This window comes from Neolamprologus brichardi, chromosome 1 (assembly GCF_056152115.1).
Source record: "Neolamprologus brichardi isolate AB-2024 chromosome 1, ASM5615211v1, whole genome shotgun sequence".
Classification (NCBI taxonomy): Eukaryota; Metazoa; Chordata; class Actinopteri; order Cichliformes; family Cichlidae; genus Neolamprologus; species Neolamprologus brichardi.
In genome coordinates, this window is record NC_142104.1 from 11,745,081 (window position 1) to 11,769,020 (window position 23,940).

The 23,940-nt window shown below is 42.3% G+C and overlaps 2 protein-coding genes across 3 annotated transcripts; both read left to right on the forward strand.

Annotated features, from left to right (window-relative positions):
- The first annotated feature begins 236 nt into the window (after positions 1–236).
- LOC148106300 (N-lysine methyltransferase KMT5A-A-like) lies at positions 237–5,999 on the forward strand. The gene is made up of 6 exons (XM_087843279.1): positions 237–3,970; positions 4,067–4,229; positions 4,405–4,597; positions 4,709–4,780; positions 5,094–5,165; positions 5,973–5,999. Exons 1-6 carry the CDS (start codon positions 3,862–3,864, stop codon positions 5,997–5,999), a joined length of 636 nt encoding a protein of 211 aa, XP_087699405.1. The 5' UTR covers positions 237–3,861.
- Positions 6,000–10,701: 4,702 nt separating this feature from the next.
- Positions 10,702–22,104, forward strand: LOC148106301 (uncharacterized). 2 transcript variants are annotated; one of them, XM_087852554.1, is made up of 7 exons: positions 10,702–11,233; positions 18,116–18,196; positions 19,204–19,251; positions 19,350–19,382; positions 19,858–19,905; positions 20,004–20,036; positions 21,749–22,104. In XM_087852554.1, exons 1-7 carry the CDS (start codon positions 10,702–10,704, stop codon positions 21,997–21,999), a joined length of 1,026 nt encoding a protein of 341 aa, XP_087708680.1. In that variant the 3' UTR covers positions 22,000–22,104. The 2 variants fall into 2 exon arrangements, with proteins under 2 accessions (XP_087708680.1, XP_087708698.1); XM_087852572.1 differs by lacking the exons at positions 19,858–19,905; positions 20,004–20,036.
- Positions 22,105–23,940: the final 1,836 nt, after the last annotated feature.

The following is a 23,940-nucleotide window of genomic DNA, read 5'->3' on the forward strand; positions in this document are numbered from 1 at the left end:
CACGACTTAAATATACACAGAAGAACATCGGGAGATTACACACAGGTGGGGAACATAGCTAGAAGTAATTGACGAGACGTGACAAGGGACAGAAAAAAAAAAAAAAAAAAAAAAAAAAAAAAGACAAGGAGCATAAGTCCAGAAACACATGAAAACGATTCAAAACAAAGCTAAACCAGATCAAACATGAGTCCACAAAAAAGTTTAGGGGGGTCGACAGCACATGAGCCAAATCCAGAACAGTTCAGGGGGGCGGCCGTGTGGACAGCAGCGGCGGCGGCAACGCAGGCGAAACAAGTCAGGAGGAAGGCAGTGGCGGCAACAGAGCAGGTCCGGAGGCCAACGGCAGTGTAGCAACCGCAGCACCAGACGAGGAGGGACCAGACGAGGAGGGACCAGACGAGGAGGGACCAGACGAGGAGGGACCAGACGAGGAGGGACCAGACGAGGAGGGACCAGACGGCAGCGTGGCAGCCACGGAACCAGACGGCAGCGTGGCAGCTGCAGGTGGTGACGCTGCAGGCGATGGTGTGTAAGTTGCAGGTGGTGGCTGAACGGACTCCCTAGAGCCGTCAGCGGACACGAGGATATGCTGGCTGGGTCCTCCGGGACCCCCAGCTAACGAGACGTGATGCCGGACGGGCTCCTCGGACCGTGCAGCTGACGAGGCGTGACGCTGACTAGGCTCTCCTGAACCCCCAGCTGACGAGACGTGACACTGGCGGGGCTCTCCAGAACCCCCAGCCGTGCTACTGGCTGAGCTAGCGGCAACACAGGAGACTGAATGGCAGACTGAACTCAGGGCAGCTGGGCAGCAGACTGAACTGAGGGCGACTGAAGTAATGGTTGAGATGATAATGGTGGTGGAGTTGGCAACTGAGCTAAAGGCAGCAGGGCTGCAGACCGAGCTGCAGGCAGCGGGGCTGCAGACTTGAGCTGCAGGCGGGGCTGCAGACTGAGTGGGGGAGGGTGAAGATGAAGTTTGTGGAGAATGAAATCCTGAATGAGCGGGTGCAGTTAGTCCAATAGCCAGGGGTGGCCGGAAATGAGCTGCTGTAGCCTGGCTTCCACAGCGCAGAGCAGCTCACTCTCCCTCATGCTCTAGCCATAGGTTGACCAACCTGGAAGCAGAGTCGATTATGACCTCCTGAAGTTCCTTGGGTGGGGCAAATGCCGATGGATCCATAATGTGGCTGGTCAGTAATGTCACAGCGAACGGGATGAGACATGTGGAGGAATTAAATGAGGATCCAAGCGCAGGTACTCGTAGATGCGAAGGAGATTTATTGAAAAAATAAAGCACAAGGTGGAAATGGCAAAACGGAAACAAAACTAATCTATACTGGGACAAACTAAACTACTGAACAGCAAACATGAACACGAACATGAAGGAAGGTGAGCAGTTGAACCTGAAGTTGGACAGCAGGGTGAACACGGTTGAAACACAGACAGACCAGCGACCAGCACACGAGAAGACACGACTTAAATACACACAGGTGGGGAACACAACTGGAAGTAATTGACGAGACGAGACAAGGGAAGCTAAACTGAATACACTCACATAAGACACGGACCTTCACAATAAAACAGGAAACAAGAAACAACTACACAAAGATGCAGACTAGACACTAAACTAAACCTACAGGAGGGCACCAGAACAAATCTACACTAAACATGAGACACAAAACCTAAGAACTAATCCCTTAACAAGAATAAACAAAAACATAGAATTCTACTAATAATCAACAAAGCACAAGAATCAGAATACAATCCAAAATTAAACCAAAACACAAGAACTCAAAATGCTGGGTCAAAATGACCCAGAACCGTGACACCTTACTTTTTTTCATGTTTGTCAAATAAAGGATGGTTAAAATTCTTTGAGCCTTTAAAAAACACACCTGATTTGTCTGCTAGATGTGGATGTGATTGTTAGCTTCAAGCCACGGCACATCTTGGAGCCACTTTTCTGAAAAAAGTCTTTTCTCTGGCTCTGGTTGGTGTTTCTTAGAAAGTGGTGGCACACCAAAGAAGCTGCTTAATGTCTGTTGTTTTTTTGGACATTTAGCTGGTGACAAGCAACACATGTAAGATTAAATGAGACAGTCAAGTACGCAAAGTGTCACTACGCATTCCTAATTTTTGTCACGCATTCGTACCTGCGTACCAGTTATGTGCACCCCTGTCTATAACACACAGCCAAACAACTACTCACTCAATAACTACTATCAAATTATCATATCTATTCAACCTAACATACATGTTTTGCATTTAATCTGTCAAGTTTGTTGTTATAACTAATAACTAATGCAGGAAAATGGCATGTTTCTTTAAGGTTTTGTTCTGCTTGTTCTATATTGTAAACAGAGCCAATTTTACACTGTATAATTTCCATAGGATTTATTAGTTTCAGATTTTTTTAGTCATATCATATGATCTCATTTATTCTGTACTGCTAAACAAAACAATGTTTGGTTTCTCAAACTGTCCATAATTGCTAGTGATAAATTCATTGGTTTCAGGATGCACCTTCTGTATCTTCAAACAAAAGATCAGAACAAAAATATAATAATTAAATACATTTTTCCGAAGAAAGCCACATCTTGATACATGCTGGTTTAACATAAGGATCTAAAATATGTCACACTATGTTGTTGGTTGAATCTCAGATTTGTTTAACATATGCAGATGCAAGTGTAAAACCATTGCTTCAGTGGTGGACCTCGGCTGGTGGTGTGTGATGAAACATGTATTCCCTTGTAGTGTACCTTTGCCTCAAATAAATAACTAAATACTTTTTAAAAGAGGAATTTCCTATAAACAAACAAATGCAATAAAACTCAGTCCTTCGTCACTGTAAATGTTTCACTGAAATTCCATAAAAAAGTCAGAACTCTCATCACCTGACCACTTTTTAGCCAATGAGCTGTTTTTCACCCCTCCCCCTCACTTCGTGACTTCGAGTTGAGGAGTACCGACACCGACGCTGGTGTGGAGAAGCCAACAGGTAACTTTAAACTTTAAACTTTCGAATTTTGCCAGCTTTGTAGCCCAGCAACTGGTCAGATTTAGTTTTGTTGAGATTTTTCTTTGGTGTATATTCCTTGATTGAGTTTTGTATTTCAATGTAATTCTCATGCTAAAGCTAGCTTTTTTGATGACACGCGGTTGTGTATTTAATTAGTCAAGGTTAAATACCTAGTCTAACACACACCTTTTTAGTTAAACTGTAACATTTGAAATTACTGAGATGTTATTATTTATTCATCCATCCCACTGTCTCCAGATTTTAAGCAACGCTGAAATATAGGTGACACGCTATTAATGAGACATTTCAGATAACCGAGGTAGCTAACATTTAACTCTCTGGAGTGCAGATTATATGACCAATTTACGGTGTATCAGCAACATGCGTATATAACAGTTTTTAAAAATGTGTTGATAGGCCAAGTAAAACCAGAGTTATGATACACAATTTACGCTTTTTCCTGAAAACTGTCGTCAAGTTTAGTGCAGGAAAATATAAAAACGGTATTTTCTTAAAAAACAAAACATAGATACATTATTGCCTCTCAATTCAATTTTATTTATATAGCGCCAAATCACAACAAAAGTCGCCTCAAGGCGCTTCATAGATACAGAGAAAAACCCAACAATCTCATTTCCTATTGTGGTGGATAAATGAACATGAGCCGATAAAACAATTAAATCAAAAGTAGTCAAAAACAGCCGATTATACCATTGACTCCAGAGGGTTAAAGACACCTCCTGTGAAAGATCAGTTTTCATTATCAACTATTTTCCTGAAATATTAAATAAATTGTACTATTTTTTTTTCTTTTTCTGAGACAGTGTATTGCAATGAGGCCCCCGAGAGCAAAAATTAAACCAAAAGATGAAGCAGTAAAATTTTCATCTTTGGGGCAGGACAAAGATGGATTTGAAGTGAAATTCATAAATTCAGTAAAAGGTGAGGTACTAGGATACTTGTTGAGGATTTTTGGCACAGTCATAAGTTTAACCATTGTAGTAGACCCATGTTGACATTTTCTATTTTCTTTGTAAGGTCGAGGAGTGTTTAGTAGGTGCAACTATAACAAAGGAGACTTCCTTCTGGAATATCGCGGAGACGTTGTAACCAAGAAGGAATATGAAAACAGAACAAGATTGTACCATGACGCCTTAAAGGTTTTTCTTTTTGAATTCAGGTACAATGGACAACAATTGTGGTATGTAAATTAAAATAATTCATTTTTCAGCCTACTTTTTGCAAAAGTTGTGACGACCACATTAAGACAAACTGCTAGCTTGTTACAAATCCATATAATTAAAAATGTAATCAAATTGTTCAGCCTTTTTATAAACCTTGTGTAATTTTGTGTCTTACATTTTTTGTTATCTCAGCATTGATGCAGCCAGAGAGGATGGCTCCTTGGGCAGACTGGTGAATGACGATCACGTGAGCCCAAACAGCAAAATGAGGACAATCACAGTAAATGGAAAGCCTCATCTCTGTTTATTTGCCATAAAAGACATCAAGCCGGGGGAAGCAATAACATACAACTACGGTGACTCTGACTGGCCATGGAGAGTAAAGGTACATATTATATTTACATTTACCGTAGTGTAGCTACGTAACTGTATTGTATAGTCTCAACGTATCTGTGTTGAATGGATGTTAATGTACTTTTGTGTTTGCTTGCACAAGGTTTCGGAGCACCCTGACCGTTCTCAAGCTGCTGTGCCCATGGCATCGTCCTCCTTTGAAGTTGATGAGCAGGTGACTAATTTTCTGGTGGTGTTATTATTGCAACAAGAACACAGCCGAGTTGTGTGGATGTTGATAGTGAGGGTGTTAGACACAAGTCCTATAGTGTTGGTTAATGTAAGATACCTACATTATGAGGACTGTGTGTGGATACTGCCGAGAGTCATGTTGGTTCACACTGGAGAATTAATTTTCACTCAATATTACTTCATTACATTTACCTCATTTATGTCAATAACCAGTGTACCTTCATAACTGTATTGTATAGTCTCAACGTATCTGTGTTGAATGGATGTTAATGTACTTTTGTGTTTGCTTGCACAAGGTTTCAGAGCACCCTGACCGTTCTCAAGCAGCTGTGCCCATGGCATCGTCCTCCTTTGAAGTTGATGAGCAGGTGACTAATTTTCTGGTGTTGTTATTATTGCAACAAGAACACAGCCGAGTTGTGTGGATGTTGATAGTGAGGGTGTTAGACACAAGTCCTATAGTGTTGGTTAATGTAAGATACCTACATTATGAGGACTGTGTGTGGATACTGCCGAGTGTCATGTTGGTTCACACTGGAGAATTAATTTTCACTCAATATTAATTCATTACATTTACCTCATTTATGTCAATAACCAGTGTACCTTCATAACTGTATTGTATAGTCTCAACGTATCTGTGTTGAATGGATGTTAATGTACTTTTGTGTTTGCTTGCACAAGGTTTCAGAGCACCCTGGCCGTCCTCAAGCAGCTGTGCCCATGGCATCGTCCTCCTTTGAAGTTGATGAGCAGGTGACTAATTTTCTGGTGTTGTTATTATTGCAACAAGAACACAGCCGAGTTGTGTGGATGTTGATAGTGAGGGTGTTAGACACAAGTCCTATAGTGTTGGTTAATGTAAGATACCTACATTATGAGGACTGTGTGTGGATACTGCCGAGTGTCATGTTGGTTCACACTGGAGAATTAATTTTCACTCAATATTAATTCATTACATTTACCTCATTTATGTCAATAACCAGTGTACCTTCATAACTGTATTGTATAGTCTCAACGTATCTGTGTTGAATGGATGTTAATGTACTTTTGTGTTTGCTTGCACAAGGTTTCAGAGCACCCTGGCCGTCCTCAAGCTGCTGTGCCCATGGCATCGTCCTCCTTTGAAGTTGATGAGCAGGTGACTAATTTTCTGGTGTTGTTATTATTGCAACAAGAACACAGCCGAGTTGTTTGGATATTGATAGGGAGGGTTTTAGACACAAGTCCTATAGTGTTGGTTAATGTAAGATACCTACATTATGAGGACTGTGTGTGTTTTGGATGCGTAAGTCTATTGAAAGATGGGCTCTCAAGTCTGTGTGTAACAGAGACCCTGCAGTGTATGAAGCTTTCAGGTACATTATTATGAGGACTGTGTGTGGATACTGCCGAGAGTCATGTTGGTTCACACTGGAGAATTAATTTTCACTCAATATTACTTCATTACATTTACCTCATTTATGTCAATAACCAGTGTACCTTCATAATTGTATTGTATAGTCTCAACGTATCTGTGTTGAATGGATGTTAATGTACTTTTGTGTTTGCTTGCACAAGGTTTCAGAGCACCCTGGCCGTCCTCAAGCTGCTGTGCCCATGGCATCGTCCTCCTTTGAAGTTGATGAGCAGGTGACTAATTTTCTGGTGGTGTTATTATTGCAACAAGAACACAGCCGAGTTATTTGGATGTTGATAGTGAGGGTGTTAGACACAAGTCCTATAGTGTTGGTTAATGTAAGATACCTACATTATGAGGACTGTGTGTGGATACTGCCGAGTGTCATGTTGGTTCACACTGGAGAATTAATTTTCACTCAATATTAATTCATTACATTTACCTCATTTATGTCAATAACCAGTGTACCTTCATAATTGTATTGTATAGTCTCAACGTATCTGTGTTGAATGGATGTTAATGTACTTTTGTGTTTGCTTGCACAAGGTTTCAGAGCACCCTGGCCGTCCTCAAGCTGCTGTGCCCATGGCATCGTCCTCCTTTGAAGTTGATGAGCAGGTGACTAATTTTCTGGTGTTGTTATTATTGCAACAAGAACACAGCCGAGTTGTTTGGATGTTGATAGTGAGGGTGTTAGACACAAGTCCTATAGTGTTGGTTAATGTAAGATACCTACATTATGAGGACTGTGTGTGTTTTGGATGCGTAAGTCTATTGAAAGATGGGCTCTCAAGTCTGTGTGTAACAGAGACCCTGCAGTGTATGAAGCTTTCAGGTACATTATTATGAGGACTGTGTGTGGATACTGCCGAGAGTCATGTTGGTTCACACTGGAGAATTAATTTTCACTCAATATTACTTCATTACATTTACCTCATTTATGTCAATAACCAGTGTACCTTCATAACTGTATTGTATAGTCTCAACGTATCTGTGTTGAATAGATGTTAATGTACTTTTGTGTTTGCTTGCACAAGGTTTCAGAGCACCCTGGCCGTCCTCAAGCAGCTGTGCCCATGGCATCGTCCTCCTTTGAAGTTGATGAGCAGGTGACTAATTTTCTGGTGGTGTTATTATTGCAACAAGAACACAGCCGAGTTGTTTGGATGTTGATAGTGAGGGTGTTAGACACAAGTCCTATAGTGTTGGTTAATGTAAGATACCTACATTATGAGGACTGTGTGTGGATACTGCCGAGTGTCATGTTGGTTCACACTGGAGAATTAATTTTCACTCAATATTAATTCATTACATTTACCTCATTTATGTCAATAACCAGTGTACCTTCATAACTGTATTGTATAGTCTCAACGTATCTGTGTTGAATGGATGTTAATGTACTTTTGTGTTTGCTTGAACAAGGTTTCAGAGCACCCTGGCCGTCCTCAAGCTGCTGTGCCCATGGCATCGTCCTCCTTTGAAGTTGATGAGCAGGTGACTAATTTTCTGGTGTTGTTATTATTGCAACAAGAACACAGCCGAGTTGTGTGGATGTTGATAGTGAGGGTGTTAGACACAAGTCCTATAGTGTTGGTTAATGTAAGATACCTACATTATGAGGACTGTGTGTGTTTTGGATGCGTAAGTCTATTGAAAGATGGGCTCTCAAGTCTGTGTGTAACAGAGACCCTGCAGTGTATGAAGCTTTCAGGTACATTATTATGAGGACTGTGTGTGGATACTGCCGAGAGTCATGTTGGTTCACACTGGAGAATTAATTTTCACTCAATATTACTTCATTACATTTACCTCATTTATGTCAATAACCAGTGTACCTTCATAATTGTATTGTATAGTCTCAACGTATCTGTGTTGAATGGATGTTAATGTACTTTTGTGTTTGCTTGCACAAGGTTTCGGAGCACCCTGGCCGTCCTCAAGCTGCTGTGCCCATGGCATCGTCCTCCTTTGAAGTTGATGAGCAGGTGACTAATTTTCTGGTGTTGTTATTATTGCAACAAGAACACAGCCGAGTTGTTTGGATGTTGATAGTGAGGGTTTTAGACACAAGTCCTATAGTGTTGGTTAATGTAAGATACCTACATTATGAGGACTGTGTGTGTTTTGGATGCGTAAGTCTATTGAAAGATGGGCTCTCAAGTCTGTGTGTAACAGAGACCCTGCAGTGTATGAAGCTTTCAGGTACATTATTATGAGGACTGTGTGTGGATACTGCCGAGTGTCATGTTGGTTCACACTGGAGAATTAATTTTCACTCAATATTAATTCATTAGATTTACCTAATTTATGTCAATAACCAGTGTACCTTCATAATTGTATTGTATAGTCTCAACGTATCTGTGTTGAATGGATGTTAATGTACTTTTGTGTTTGCTTGCACAAGGTTTCAGAGCACCCTGACCGTTCTCAAGCTGCTGTGCCCATGGCATCGTCCTCCTTTGAAGTTGATGAGCAGGTGACTAATTTTCTGGTGTTGTTATTATTGCAACAAGAACACAGCCGAGTTATTTGGATGTTGATAGTGAGGGTGTTAGACACAAGTCCTATAGTGTTGGTTAATGTAAGATACCTACATTATGAGGACTGTGTGTGGATACTGCCGAGTGTCATGTTGGTTCACACTGGAGAATTAATTTTCACTCAATATTAATTCATTACATTTACCTCATTTATGTCAATAACCAGTGTACCTTCATAATTGTATTGTATAGTCTCAACGTATCTGTGTTGAATGGATGTTAATGTACTTTTGTGTTTGCTTGCACAAGGTTTCAGAGCACCCTGGCCGTCCTCAAGCTGCTGTGCCCATGGCATCGTCCTCCTTTGAAGTTGATGAGCAGGTGACTAATTTTCTGGTGTTGTTATTATTGCAACAAGAACACAGCCGAGTTGTTTGGATGTTGATAGTGAGGGTTTTAGACACAAGTCCTATAGTGTTGGTTAATGTAAGATACCTACATTATGAGGACTGTGTGTGTTTTGGATGCGTAAGTCTATTGAAAGATGGGCTCTCAAGTCTGTGTGTAACAGAGACCCTGCAGTGTATGAAGCTTTCAGGTACATTATTATGAGGACTGTGTGTGGATACTGCCGAGAGTCATGTTGGTTCACACTGGAGAATTAATTTTCACTCAATATTACTTCATTACATTTACCTCATTTATGTCAATAACCAGTGTACCTTCATAATTGTATTGTATAGTCTCAACGTATCTGTGTTGAATGGATGTTAATGTACTTTTGTGTTTGCTTGCACAAGGTTTCAGAGCACCCTGACCGTTCTCAAGCTGCTGTGCCCATGGCATCGTCCTCCTTTGAAGTTGATGAGCAGGTGACTAATTTTCTGGTGGTGTTATTATTGCAACAAGAACACAGCCGAGTTGTTTGGATGTTGATAGTGAGGGTGTTAGACACAAGTCCTATAGTGTTGGTTAATGTAAGATACCTACATTATGAGGACTGTGTGTGGATACTGCCGAGTGTCATGTTGGTTCACACTGGAGAATTAATTTTCACTCAATATTAATTCATTACATTTACCTCATTTATGTCAATAACCAGTGTACCTTCATAACTGTATTGTATAGTCTCAACGTATCTGTGTTGAATGGATGTTAATGTACTTTTGTGTTTGCTTGCACAAGGTTTCAGAGCACCCTGGCCGTCCTCAAGCTGCTGTGCCCATGGCATCGTCCTCCTTTGAAGTTGATGAGCAGGTGACTAATTTTCTGGTGTTGTTATTATTGCAACAAGAACACAGCCGAGTTGTTTGGATGTTGATAGTGAGGGTTTTAGACACAAGTCCTATAGTGTTGGTTAATGTAAGATACCTACATTATGAGGACTGTGTGTGTTTTGGATGCGTAAGTCTATTGAAAGATGGGCTCTCAAGTCTGTGTGTAACAGAGACCCTGCAGTGTATGAAGCTTTCAGGTACATTATTATGAGGACTGTGTGTGGATACTGCCGAGAGTCATGTTGGTTCACACTGGAGAATTAATTTTCACTCAATATTACTTCATTACATTTACCTCATTTATGTCAATAACCAGTGTACCTTCATAATTGTATTGTATAGTCTCAACGTATCTGTGTTGAATGGATGTTAATGTACTTTTGTGTTTGCTTGCACAAGGTTTCAGAGCACCCTGACCGTTCTCAAGCTGCTGTGCCCATGGCATCGTCCTCCTTTGAAGTTGATGAGCAGGTGACTAATTTTCTGGTGCTGTTATTATTGCAACAAGAACACAGCCGAGTTGTTTGGATGTTGATAGTGAGGGTGTTAGACACAAGTCCTATAGTGTTGGTTAATGTAAGATACCTACATTATGAGGACTGTGTGTGGATACTGCCGAGTGTCATGTTGGTTCACACTGGAGAATTAATTTTCACTCAATATTAATTCATTACATTTACCTCATTTATGTCAATAACCAGTGTACCTTCATAATTGTATTGTATAGTCTCAACGTATCTGTGTTGAATGGATGTTAATGTACTTTTGTGTTTGCTTGCACAAGGTTTCAGAGCACCCTGACCGTTCTCAAGCTGCTGTGCCCATGGCATCGTCCTCCTTTGAAGTTGATGAGCAGGTTGCTGTACTGTTATCACCAGACATGGTTGAAGCCCTAACGCAGCTCATAAGCAGAAGACTAGAGTGTGGAGTCCCGGAAGAAAACCCCTTCCTCTTTGCAAGACCCAACTGTTTGACTCCTTACAGAGGACAGGACTGTCTCAGGATTTATGCAAATGACTGTCGTGCACAAAGTCCTGAACTCCTTAGGTCAACACAGCTACGCAAGCATGTTGCAACTTTGTCACACGTCTTGAACCTAAAAAATCACGAGCTTGACCAAGTTGCTTACTTTCTAGGCCATGATATCCGTGTCCACAGAGAATTTTACAGACTTCCAGAGGCTACAACCCAGCTGGCAAAAATATCAAAACTACTACTTGCCATGGAGAAAGGGACCCTTGGAAATCTCCAAGGCAAAACATTGGAAGAGATTGAAATTGAAGGTATTTCTAAGTAGATAGTATTTTAAGGTGTCTAGTTTTTAAGCTTTTGAGTGTTCTTAACACAATATATTTAATAACCTTACTTTTACATTAAAGCTGTTAAGAGAAACAAGGAATGTTTGTACCTGCTGTTTAACATCTCCAAAAAGTTGATTCTGTTCATCTGGACATAGCTGAAGTTGATTCTGTTCATCTGGACATAGTGTTTTGTGGGAGAAATGTTTCGTCACTCATCCAAGTGACTTCTTCAGTCTCAGCTGACTGCAGGTTTCAATCTTATAAACAGTACATTTGCATAATGACTGAAACCAGCCCACTGAAGGAACAATGGGCTTGGAGGTCAGTCCTTAATCTTAATTATGCAAATTCTCATGACCATTGATCAGCAACCACTGACCAAAACCCACTGATCAAAGACCACTGATCAATGGCCATGAATACCATTCACAGAGAGCTCTTCTGTGTTGTGCCATGCGCTTCGCCAGAGGTTGTTTGGTTTCCCCGATGTATAAATCCTGGCAATCCTCCTGGCACTTAACAGCGTACACTATTTTACTCTGTTTGTGTCGGGGGACCCGATCCTTGGGGTGGACTAGTTTTTGGCACAGTGTTTTGGGGTTTGAAAGCCACAGAGACCCAGTGTTTAGATAAAATGCGTCTCAACTGCTCCGATACTCCTGACACATATGGGATCACTACAGGTTTTCGTTTGGGCAGCAGTTGTCCTTCTCTCCTGGATTGGCTGGAGCTTTCTTTAGGAGCCGTCCCAGCTTTGACAAAAGTCCAGCTGGGATAACCACATTTACTCAGGGCCTTCCTGATGTGATGTTCTTCTGCCTCCTTGGCCGCTGTGTCAGTGGGGATGGTGTTCGCTCCTAATGACACCCAGTTTGTGCTCCAGTGGATGATGAGAGTCAAACCTTAAATACTGATCCGTATGTGTAGGTTTACGGTACACGTCAGCTTTTAGATGTCCCCCATTACTGATGGAAATCTCAGTCTAAGAAAGCTAACCTGCCACTTTTCATAGCCTCCCTGGTGAATTTCATGTGTCGGTCCACAGAGTTAATGTGATCCGTGAATTGTGGTACGTCCTGAGATTTGATTTTCACCCAGGTGTCATCCACATACCTGAACCAATGGATTGGTGGTGTTCCAGGGTAGGATAGCAAAGCCCTCTTTTCCACTTCTTCCATGTACAAATTGGCCACGATGGGTGAAACTGGGGAGCCCATGGCACACCCATGTTTCTGCCTGTAGAACTGACCCTTGTATGTGAAGTAGGTGGAATGAAGACACAGTTCCAAAAGCAAACACACTTGGTCGATGCTGAGAGTGGTCCTGTTGCTGAGGTTGGTGTCATAATCTCTTACGGACTACCTTCAATGCTTCCGTGACTGGGATGCAAGTGAAGAGAGATGTAACGTCGTACAAGACCATGGTTTCATCTGCCTCCGTAATGACATCTCTCACCCGTCCATCCATCCATCTTCATCCGCTTTATCCGAGGCCGGGTCGCAGGGGCAGCAGCCTAAGCAGAGGCCCAGACCTCCCTCTCCCCAGCCACCTCCTCCAGCTTATCCGGGGGAACACCAAGGCGTCCCCAGGCCAGCCGAGAGATATAATCTCTCCAGCGTGTCCTGGCCTGCCCCGGGGCCTCCTCCCGGTGGGACATGCCCGGAACACCTCGCCCAGGAGGCGCCCAGGAGGCGCCCAGGAGGCATCCTTGTCAGATGCCCGTACCACCTCAGCTGGCTCCTTTCAATGTGGAGCAGCAGCGGCTCTACTCTGAGCCCCTCCCGGATGGCCGAACTTCTCACCCTATATCTGAGGGAGAGGCCAGCCACCCTTCGGAGGAAGCTCATTTCTGCTGCTTGTGTCCGCAATCTCGTTCTTTCGGTCACCCTCTTCACCACGACGGACCGGTGAAGCGTCCGCATCACTGCAGCCGCAGCCCCAATCCGTCTGTCAATCTCCGGCTCCCTTCTCCCATCACTCGTGAACAAGACCCCGAGATACTTGAACTCCTCCACTTGGGGCAGGAACTCATCCCCGACCCGGAGTGGGCACTCCACCCTTTTCCGGCTGAGAACCATGGCCTCAGATTTGGAGGTGCTGATCCTCATTCCCGCTGCTTCACCCTCGGCTGCGAACCGTTCCATTGCGAGCTGGAGGCCCTCACCCGATGAAGCCAACAGAACCACATCATCCGCAAAAAGCAGACTTGAGATTCTGAGGCCACCAAAGTGAAAGCCCTCCACTTCTTGGCTGCGCCTAGAAATCCTGTCCATAAGAATTATGAACAAAACCGGTGACAAAGGGCAGCCCTGGCGGAGCCCATCACCCACCGGGAACGAGTCCGACTTACTGCCGGCAACGCGAACCAAGCTCTGGCAACGGTTGTATAGGGATCGAATGGCCCGTAATAATCGGCCTGATACACCATACTCCCGCAACACCTCCCACAGGACACCCTGAGGGACACGGTCGAATGCCTTCTCCAAGTCCACAAAACACATGTAGACTGGTTGGGCAAACTCCCATGCACCCTCAAGTATCCTTGAGAGGATAAAGAGCTGGTCCAGTGTTCTGCGACCAGGACGAAAACCACATTGTTCCTCCTGTGTCCGAGGTTCGACTAGCAGACGAACTCTCCTTTCCAGCACCCTGGCATAGACTTTCCTAGGGAGGCTGAGGAGTGTGAGCCCCCTGTAGTTGGAACACACCCTCCGGTCTCCCTTCTTAAAGATGGGGACCACCACCCCGGTCTGCCAGTCCAGGGGTACTGCCCCTGATCTCCACGCAACATTGTAGAGGCGTGTCAACCAGGACAGCCCTACAACGTCCAGAGCCTTCAGGAACTCGGGGCGGACCACATCAACACCAGGGGCTCTGCCACCAAGGAGTTGTTTAACTGCCTCAGTGACCTCGCCGCCGGAAATTGGTAGGTCATTCCCCTCATCCCCAGACTCTGCTTCCTCCTCGGAAGACGTGTCAGTGGGATTAAGGATGTCCTCGAAGTATTCCTTCCACCGCCTGACAATTTTCTCAGTCGACGTCAGCAGCGCTCTGCCAGCACTATACACAGCGCAGGTAGAGCACCGCATTCCCCTCCTGAGACGCCTGACGATTTGCCAGAATCTCTTCGAGGCAGTCCGAAAGTCTTTTTCCATGGCCTCCCCGAACTCCTCCCACACCCGAGTTTTTGCTTCAGCCACTGCCCGAGCCGCATTCCGCTTGGCCTGTCGATACCTGTCGACTGCCTCCGGAGTCCCACAGGCTAACCAAGCCTGATAGGACTCCTTCTTCAGCCTGGTGGCTCCTTTCACCTCTGGTGTGCACCATTTGGTTAGGTGATTACCACCACGGCAGGCACCAACCACCTTGCGGCCGCAGCTCAATGCAGCAGCTTCGGCAATGGAGACGCTGATCATGGTCCATTCGGACTCAATGTCCCCAGTCTCCCTCGGAATGCTGTTGAAGCTCTGCCGGAGGTGTGCGTTGAAGATCTTGCGGACTGGGGCCTCTGCTAGACGTTCCCAGCACACCCTCACTACGCGTTTAGTAGGGGTGCAACGATACACAAAATTCACGGTTCGGTTCAGTTCGATACTTTGGTGTCACGGTTCGATATTTTTTCGATACAAAAAAAATGTTCATGCCTTTTTATTAATTTGTCATTTATTAAATTTTCACGGCACATTCTGCACCACATCTCTGTGCGTTCATCATTTGTTTGAAGCCAGCTCACCTCCTGCAACCACTTTTCTGAGAATACGCGCTTCTTTTGTGGTTTAGACTCCATTTCTTTGGAGGTGAAGGAACACCAAAGTAATTGCTTAAAGGATTTTGCTTCTTCAACATCTTTAAGAGTTCTAAACAAATGTCTGTCCTCCTCCAGAAAATCCTATGTACGCAAACACGCGTTGCAACTTCTTATCTTGTGCGCGTTTTTTATTTTGACAGCGAATGCGCACCTGCGGACCACTTATGTGCAGCCCTGGTTATTTAGCTCGTCATATTGCAGCCACAGAAATTCTTTTGTCCATGAAACCATAAAGCTGCACTTTCTTTTTGCCTTATAGTCTGATTTGTCATAACTTTTCCGTTTTGTGGTAAGCTTTGTTTGGCTGTCACTTCTTCACCCTGACCTGTCTTATTTGGCTCAGCAGAACTAAAATATATATCCTGCTGCTTTTACACATGCACTCACATAACGCTCAGCGATTCTCTGCGCGATCAACCTCTCACATGTTTAAGCTTGCTGCGGGAGATTTCACTTGTCATGTTTGCATAGTAAGCTAACGATTGATAAGATGTCAGAGGAATTGGTGCGCAAATTATCATCACTCACCAATCAGTGCTGTCGCTCTCTATACGCAGTTCGCACGATTGCAAAGTGAAAGCAAAAAACAAGCGCAAATTCAAACGCAATTTCAATATGTCACATATTGACAGTGGCTCACCGATGCCAATGACATAATTACCCAGCTACATTTCCGAAAGAATGCAAAAGCATTGACATATATTTTGCGAGCCCTGTATCTGATTGAGGAATCACTCATCTTTGGAAAAGAGAGTTTATTACAGAGAAATGGCTCTTTCCAAAATAAAAGCTATACTATACGCTTCTTCTGGGCTATATTCTCAGCACCATATTAAATATATCAGGTCCCCATAAGGAGAATCATGTGCTAACGGCTGTCTAAATGACTCGGGTAAAGTTTGTAGCATGCATGCTTGTTGTTTTTGTCTGCTTCCACTTGTCTTTGCACTAGGATGATGTCGGAGTAAATGTGCAGTCATATTCGTTGTGTTCCCACTAGTGCTGTCAGCGTTAATCTGAAATGAGGTTAACGACACAACACCTCCGTTAACGAGCTACTGCGGATTGCCTTGTGCGTGGGGCTGGACGGCCAACACAACGAGCTAACTGCGCTAACACACTAGTTCCCACCCATGTAATTGAGCATTGCTGGCACATCCAACATACTGTTTTACTTTAATCCATGACGCGCTTACCTTCAGGGTCATACTTCACATGAAAACCAAAATAGTTCCAAACGCCAGATCTGAATGAGGGTGGGGGAGGTTCAATTTGCCATGTTGCAACGAGCTTAGCTTCTGTCTCGCTAGCTTGCCCTGCGCTCAGTGAATCTGCGTTCGACTACTCCGCCTAGGCTGCACTGTCGAGCGCAGATCCACTGAGCGCTCAACACAGACAGCATCGTCAGAAGGGAAGTTGATAAAATAAATTAAAAATGTTGTATTGTTCGATACATATGCGTACCGAACCGAAAGCACTGTATCAAACGGTTCAATATCGATACGAGTATCGTTGCACCCCTAGCGTTTAGGTGCACCGGTTCTGTCCAGCGTCCTCTCCTGCCACCTGATCCAACTCACCACCAGGTGGTGATCAGTTGACAGCTCAGCCCCTCTCTTTACCTGAGTGTCCAGAACATATGTTCGCAGGTCTGGTGATACGATTACAAAATCAATCATCGATCTGCAGCCTAGAGCGTCCTGGTGCCACGTGCACTTGTGGACACTCTTATGTTCGAACAAGGTGTTTGTTATGGCCAAGTCCAATAACAAAACACCGCTCGGGTTCAGATCAGGGAGGCCGTTCCTCCCAATCACGCCCCTCCAAGTCTTGCTGTCGTTACCCACGTGAGCATTGAAGTCTCCCAGCAGGACAACAGAGTCTCCAGGTGGAGCACCTTCCTCTCCATGGTGATTTTGGATGCTGGGGGCTTTGCATTGCTGAGACAGGCCAAAACTTTCGTCTGTAGTTGCTATGCTTCCATTTCTGCAATATTGTTGTTACGAATTGCTGTTTCTGTGGCTGTGATCAGCTCCACTAGCGGGATTTGTCCCGGTGTGACAGCAAAATTCAGCCCTTGAGCAAGGATGTTTTTCTCTGTTTCGGTGAGCTGTCTGTCAGACAAATTCTTCACCCACTTGTCCACATCCTCTGTGTCGCATCCTTGTCTCTTCTGGTCACTGAGGACACTCTCCGTATTTTGCCGTGGTTTCCGACGTACAACAAGTAAGTCAAACTTCCTTTGTTGCCTGGTCTTAGACTTCTTGTGCTGTGCTAGACGAGCCTTCTCAGTAAAGTCAAACACCTTTTTAAGAGTATTCTCATCTAGAAGCATTGTCAGTCTCTGTTGGATCCGCTCCTCTTGAGATTTTAGCATGTCCATGGTAAAATTTGTTTGCCTCACCCGTTCATTAAGCAACTGATGCTGTGCCTTCTGGAGGATTTTTGTTGCCCGGAAGCCTTTAACGAAGAGCTCATTTGCAGACTTTTAGGAGTAATCCGGTTTTGTCTGCATCTGAGGCTGAATCTCAGGTGGTTCCTGTAATCCACCATCTTACGTGCTGTTTGCTCATACTGACGTACAAGCTTCAGGCCGTCCTTGCCAAAGTGGGTTAAAACGTCTTGATGCATTCAGAATGCCTCGATTCATAATCAAGGAGGGGGCCTAAGGCCATCTTACAGTGCTGTGATTGCAGCCATTCCCCAACTCTCTGTGTATGGTACTCATGGCTATTGATCAGTGGTCTTTGATCAGTGGGTTTTGGTCAGTGGTTGTTGATCAATGGTCATGAGAATTTGCATAATTAAGATTAAGGAACTGACCTCCCAGCCCATTGTTCCTTCAGTGGGCTGGTTTCAGTCATTATGCAAATGTACTGTTTATAAGATTGGGGAAACCTGCAGTAAGCTGAGACTGAAGAAGTCACTTGGATGAGTGACGAAACGTTTTTCCCACAAAACGCTATGTCCAGATGAACAGAATCAACTCTTGGAGATTTACTTACCTGGATGATTGAGAATGCATCAAGATGCTGCTTAACATATTTTTTTGTCAGATAACCTAGACTTGACAGACTCTGGTGAGAGTGAAGACGGCGAGGCTGACAAAGAATACCCACCAGCACAAACAAAAATGGGTAAATGCACCAACAAACAACTCATATTTATGTAGTATTCAGTTGAATGCAATATTGTGAGATGTTTCAGGTATACACAGTTATTTAAAAGGTAGTAGTAAGGATTATATGTGCACTGTAAGTCTTAAGTATTGAAAATGTCTTAATTTGTTTTGGGCTGAGGTTAATACACTGCTTAAGCTATTCTTGACATAGTCATAAAGATTGATGTCTGTCAAATAATGTCACTAAAGAAAGGTCTAACCAGATCAGTACAAAAAATGTAATAGTACTTACATTGATAGTTTTGTGTTGTGATGCTACAGATATCTAGCCAGAGATGTGTGTAAATGAATCAACCACAACGCAACAGAGCATTAATATTGAGCTACACTATTCAACTACAGAAAAGGGAACTAGGCAATTTGTTGAGGTACCTCCAGGGACCTCTGACAGTATTACCCACTTCCTACAGTGTGCCCACTGATGATGATTGTCTTATAACTGGACTGTTGGAGTATTGTGTTTACATTTTTACAAGGTATGCCGAGAACATCTCTTCCGCTTATCCTAACCCCAGCAAGTGCACTTATTGGACTTGGCTGCCCAGTCGATAAGGCGGGACGTTAGCATAGTGGTTAGCACTGTTGCCTCACAGCAAGACGCTCCTGAGTTCATCGGTCCAGGGTCCGCAAACATGGAGTTGTTTTCTCCATGTTTGCGTGGGTTCTCTCGGCATACTTCAGCTTCCTCGCACAGTCCAAAGAAACTGGGGTTAGGTTAATTGGTCACTCTAAATTGCCCATTGATGTGAATGTGATTGCATATAGTTGTTTTTCTCTGTGTTAGTCCTGTGGGAGACTGGCGACCTCAGTCATTTTAGGACTGAGCTATGGACCTGAGGATTACTTGTATTTATGGGTGCCTCTCTCCTTGTTAGTGAAAATCATTGTCGTGTTAAAGGAAAGTCTAAACAGGAACAGAAAATGTGACTGCTATATTAAGCTAAAATACTCATTGTACTACAGGGAGGAGTACTATGCCACCTGTAGAGGAACCTCCAAACACCTCAAACGGTATAACTATCCATCACCCTACATATTGATGGCTCTTCCATAATTACCAAGCCACTCGTGTTGTTTGTGATATTTTTGTTTTACTTATCTATTTATAGATGTGGACTCGGCTGGAGAAGGCACATCACAAGGTACCACAAGAATAAAATATTTTAAAATATCAAGACATCTTTGAACAACAGACTAGCAAATGGTTATCTCTGTAACAGTGTTTGACGGGATTTTTGATGTCTTTCATCTTTGTAGATGGCTTTTATGTTTTATTTCTAGTAAAATGCTTTCTAGTTTTGGGAAATGCAGTTAAGATTACTTTGAAAAGACACAATGCTTATTCAAATTCAGAATGAATAAACAGGTGTGTCCAAAGTTTTAACTGGTACTGCAGATATATCATGACAATTCACTGATATGCCAGCTGAAGAAATGGTCAATGTAACTTTAAACTTCTTCAGTCATTTTAGGACTGAGCTATGGACCTGAGGATTACTTGTATTTATGGGTGCCTCTCTCCTTGTTAGTGAAAATTATTTTCGTGTTAAAGGAAAGTCTAAACAGGAACAGAAAATGTGACTGCTATATTGAGCTAAAATACTCCTTGTACTATAGGGAGGAGTACTATGCCACCTGTAGAGGAACCTCCAAACACCTCAAACGGTATAACTATCCACCACCCTGCATATTGATGGCTCTTCCATGATTACCAAGCCACTCATGTTGTTTGTGATATTTTTGTTTTACTTTTCTATTTACAGATGTGGACTCGGCTGGAGAAGGCACATCACGAGGTACCACAAGAATAAAATATTTTAAAATATCAAGACACCTTTGAACAGATTCTTTGAACAACAGACTAGCAAATGGTTATCTCTGTAACAGTGTTTGACAAGATCTGATATGAAAGTTTGGTCAATATGACATGCCAGAATTTTACAAACATTGCATAGTTCATGACTAATATCCAGTATGACCTTAAAGTTGGCATGAGGAATTTTCTTCTCAGGTTCAACATTAGAATACTTTTCTTATTTTGGTTCTTATTTCAGTTTTGGGATTTGAAAGCCACAGAGACGTTATCTTTTAAGAAAATCCGTATCAGCTGTTCTTGTCCTTCTTCGCTCCTGGATTGGCTGGAGCGTTCTTTAGGTGCCTTCCCAGGTTTGACAAAAGTCCAGCTGGGATAACCTCATTTACTCGGGGCCTTCTTGATGTCATGTTCTTGTGCTTCCCTGGCCGCTGTGTCTTTGCTCTATTTTGTAATATCTTGATGACGCCCAAGTTGTGCTCCAGTGGATGGTGAGAGTAAAGCCTTAAATACTGATCTGTCTGCATAGGTTTACAGTACACATCGACTTGAAAGTTGGCTCACTTAAAGCTCCAGTAAACTCAGCTTAAATACTAATATTGCATATTAATACTTACCATTAATCATCTTCAAAAGCCTGATTAACAGTTCAAATGTTCATAACTATTCGAAAACAAAGATGGGAAACTGCTTATCTTGCTTTTTAAACCATATATGAAAACTACATTGGCATGTTAGATCACCTTTTGATTGAAATCTTTTTATTTTTATTTTAAGAGACAATATGAGAGTTTATTGTCAGTGTTGGTGATTCTGTAAATGTGTACATCTTTAAACTAATATTTTTTTGCACGAGTTATTTCTGACTCAAATGTTTTTTAATCTCCCATGTTTCACGGTTTTTATCAAATGAGAAAGAGGTTTCATGTGAGTCATCTTGTTTTGCTGAGTATGACATCAGAGTAGACTGTCCTACATTGTCTTCGGAACAGATTGTTTTGACTTTCAGAGGAATGGAAACAAATGTGTGCCTTACATCACTGGATCTTGAATGAGTCCTCAAAGTATCCTGGATATCTTTAGAGTTTTCATTAATGCTGGTTGTATCTGATCACCCAGAACTTGTCATAATGCCAGGTCTGAACTGGGCTACTGTTACAGTACAAAATCACATGAGAATAAGAGTGGTGGAAATGAGGAATAATTTGCTTGACAAACTAAGTGAAAAGATCAGAGGACAAAGCTGAAGTAATGGGTTGAACCTGGATTCTGCATGATTGGAAGTAGAGGACAATAAAGGAGGACATGATGAAACTGGATGGGAACTAATGTCACTTTGTAATTGGGTGTCCCGTGGCATTCACATAGTTAGAAGTTCTATCTTTAATAGTTTTCTTTGAGTTAATGTTTTTGCGGGAAAGAACGAGCTAGATCTTCTAATCAGAATATAGCTTTTAAGACACTGTATTTATCTAACATGGCAAAAAGCCAAACCCCCGTGTAAATCTAAAGCCCCACAGCTATTTAAACCAAGTGAAAAAATGCTGTGGTTAATGCCTGGACTTCTTTTTGATATGTGTACCATGAAATGGATTTGATGTTTACATCCATATTGTTCTTGAAGAGTAACTTTATAATAACTTAATAATTAACAAATCAAAAGTAAGCTGATCTTATTTTCTCTCCCCCTTGTAGCATTCCCTGGAAATGGCGCAGAAGGGGAAAATCCTCGAAGGAGACAAAAATGTCCATGGTCTCCCAAAGAGATTGCAGCAGTCATGAGACATTTCCGTGGGCACATTGCAAATGGGAAACTAGCCACTGTGACAGAAATCAAACAGTGTAAAAATGCTGAACGTCCTGTATTAGACAGTCGCTCTGTTCAAAATGTGAGAGACTTCGTCAGGAACCGCGGCATAACTCTAAAAAAAAGGAACAGCCGCTAAACGATTAATCAAGTTACAAAAATATATACACAGATGTTTGACATATATGTCATGTTTGCAAAAAGCACGTGTTCTTGTTGAAATAAACTTGAGTATTCACCATCAGATTGGCTATTATTTATATATATATATATATATATATATATATATATATATATATATATATATATAATTTTTTTTTGTCTCTAAAGACCGTACTTAAAGGGAACATGATATGTGAAAAGCACCTTTTCTGTGCTTGAGCATGTATCTTATTACCAATTCAAGAACTCTGAAGATACACAACCCTGGAACCTTTTCTTTTGGAACTGAATATTTGTCTTTCAGTGAGGCTTTCTTATACTGAGGGGAAAAGTTCCTAAAAGCAAATTCTCATCAGCAGTTGTATAACTCAAATTAAGGAAGATATGTGCTTAATGTAAATGCATAATATACCAACTAGGAAATCTAACCTTTAATTGCTAGCCTTTAACAGAGAAGACCTGTAAATTCATGGTTGAAAAGTTACCTTTGGAACTCTTATCCCTGTATTGCTTTGACTTGAGCATTAGACATTTCATAAAGACTATAGGGAATTCACATTATAAATATGTGATGGCTCCAATACAAATCTAAGAATAAGGTTTGTCTTTGCAAATTGCATTGAGCTAGTTCTCAAATTCAGGTCTTTGTGTTTTGTGATGTTCGATTTTTGTCATAAGACCACGTTTTGTTAACTATTAATTTTAATATGCAGTAGTAGTGTTTGAGTTTAGCCATGTCCCACTTATTCATTTTTGGCCCTATAATATACTTTGGTGACAGGTATGTGTGTTGTATAGCCAGTGTCCTTACAAATCCTGTTGGGTGTTAAAATGTCTAATATTTTCATAGGCGGGGCTTCTCACCTAATTATCTATGTCCTGATAAGGTTGCAAAAAAACAGGTTCTTATATCTCTAGTTGTGTTGCGTGTATAGGAACTTTGAAGTGAGATCTGTGCTCTGTGGCTCAAAACAGATTTTTTGACGTATTCAGCATCTCTCAGGGGCAAGCGGAAAGTGGTGTCCCCATAGTCCACCACCTGGGCTGGTTTGGAAAAAGTGTCCTTGCAATACATAGAAACCCGTATAGGTGTGTGTGTGTGTGTGTGTGTGTGTGTGTGTGTGTGTGTGTGTGTGTGTGTGTGTGTGTGTGTGTGTGTGTGTGTGGCAGGCCATGTGTAAGGCAGCCGAAAGTGGTCGGAGCCAAATTGCTTTATCGTTTGTGGATGAATTGAATAAAGTCATATCTGGCTTTTTGGAATGTTACCACAGGGTTCAGGAAAATTGGTTAGTGGAGCAATCTCGCTGAAATTTCCAAGATCCTGTTACACACTCACAAGGCACTCAGTGAGGACGGTTACAGAAAAATACCTGATGGGTTTGGACAAAGGCAACTTCACTCAAAATCTTCATCATCTTTTAACCAAAAACATAGCTCAAGAGTTCACGTCAAGACAATTTGAAGAAAAAAAAAACGCTGGCTAGTGTGTGAAACACCAGTGGTACAGACAGGAAAAATAAAGTTTATTTTGTTTTGTTCAGTAGATCACAGAGGGGTAAGATTCATTAAGATTCCAATATTGTTCTTTATTATTGATAATAAAAGGCACAAGTGTGTACAAAGAAGAAAAAATTGCTTTTGTGACATTCATTCATCACTAACTGTGGCTGGAGGATAAGATAATGGTGCTTACAAAAAACACACTCTATAACTTAAATCTCATCACTTTTCTGCAAGATGTTGTCTTTCAAGATGTTACCTTTGTAAATATATTTACAAAGTGAAAAAAAATATGATACATTTTCAGTCTTTAAATTCTGGGGATTGGCGATTTGTCTAGATTGTACCCTGCCTCTCACCCTATGGCGGCTGGGATAGGCTGACTCACATGATCCTAAATTGGATGTACTCAGATGAA

Excerpts from the sequence above, each read along its gene's own strand:
- LOC148106300 (XM_087843279.1), top strand. The coding sequence starts at position 3,862 with ATGAGGCCCCCGAGAGCAAAAATTAAACCAAAAGATGAAGCAGTAAAA. Across the intron at positions 4,230-4,404 it reads TACAATGGACAACAATTGTG|CATTGATGCAGCCAGAGAGG; the intron begins GTATGTAAATTA and ends TTGTTATCTCAG. Across the intron at positions 4,781-5,093 it reads CCTTTGAAGTTGATGAGCAG|GTTTCAGAGCACCCTGACCG; the intron begins GTGACTAATTTT and ends TGCTTGCACAAG.
- LOC148106301 (XM_087852554.1), top strand. The coding sequence starts at position 10,702 with ATGTTAATGTACTTTTGTGTTTGCTTGCACAAGGTTTCAGAGCACCCT. Across the intron at positions 19,252-19,349 it reads ACCTCCAAACACCTCAAACG|ATGTGGACTCGGCTGGAGAA; the intron begins GTATAACTATCC and ends ATCTATTTATAG. Across the intron at positions 20,037-21,748 it reads TGGAGAAGGCACATCACGAG|CATTCCCTGGAAATGGCGCA; the intron begins GTACCACAAGAA and ends TCCCCCTTGTAG.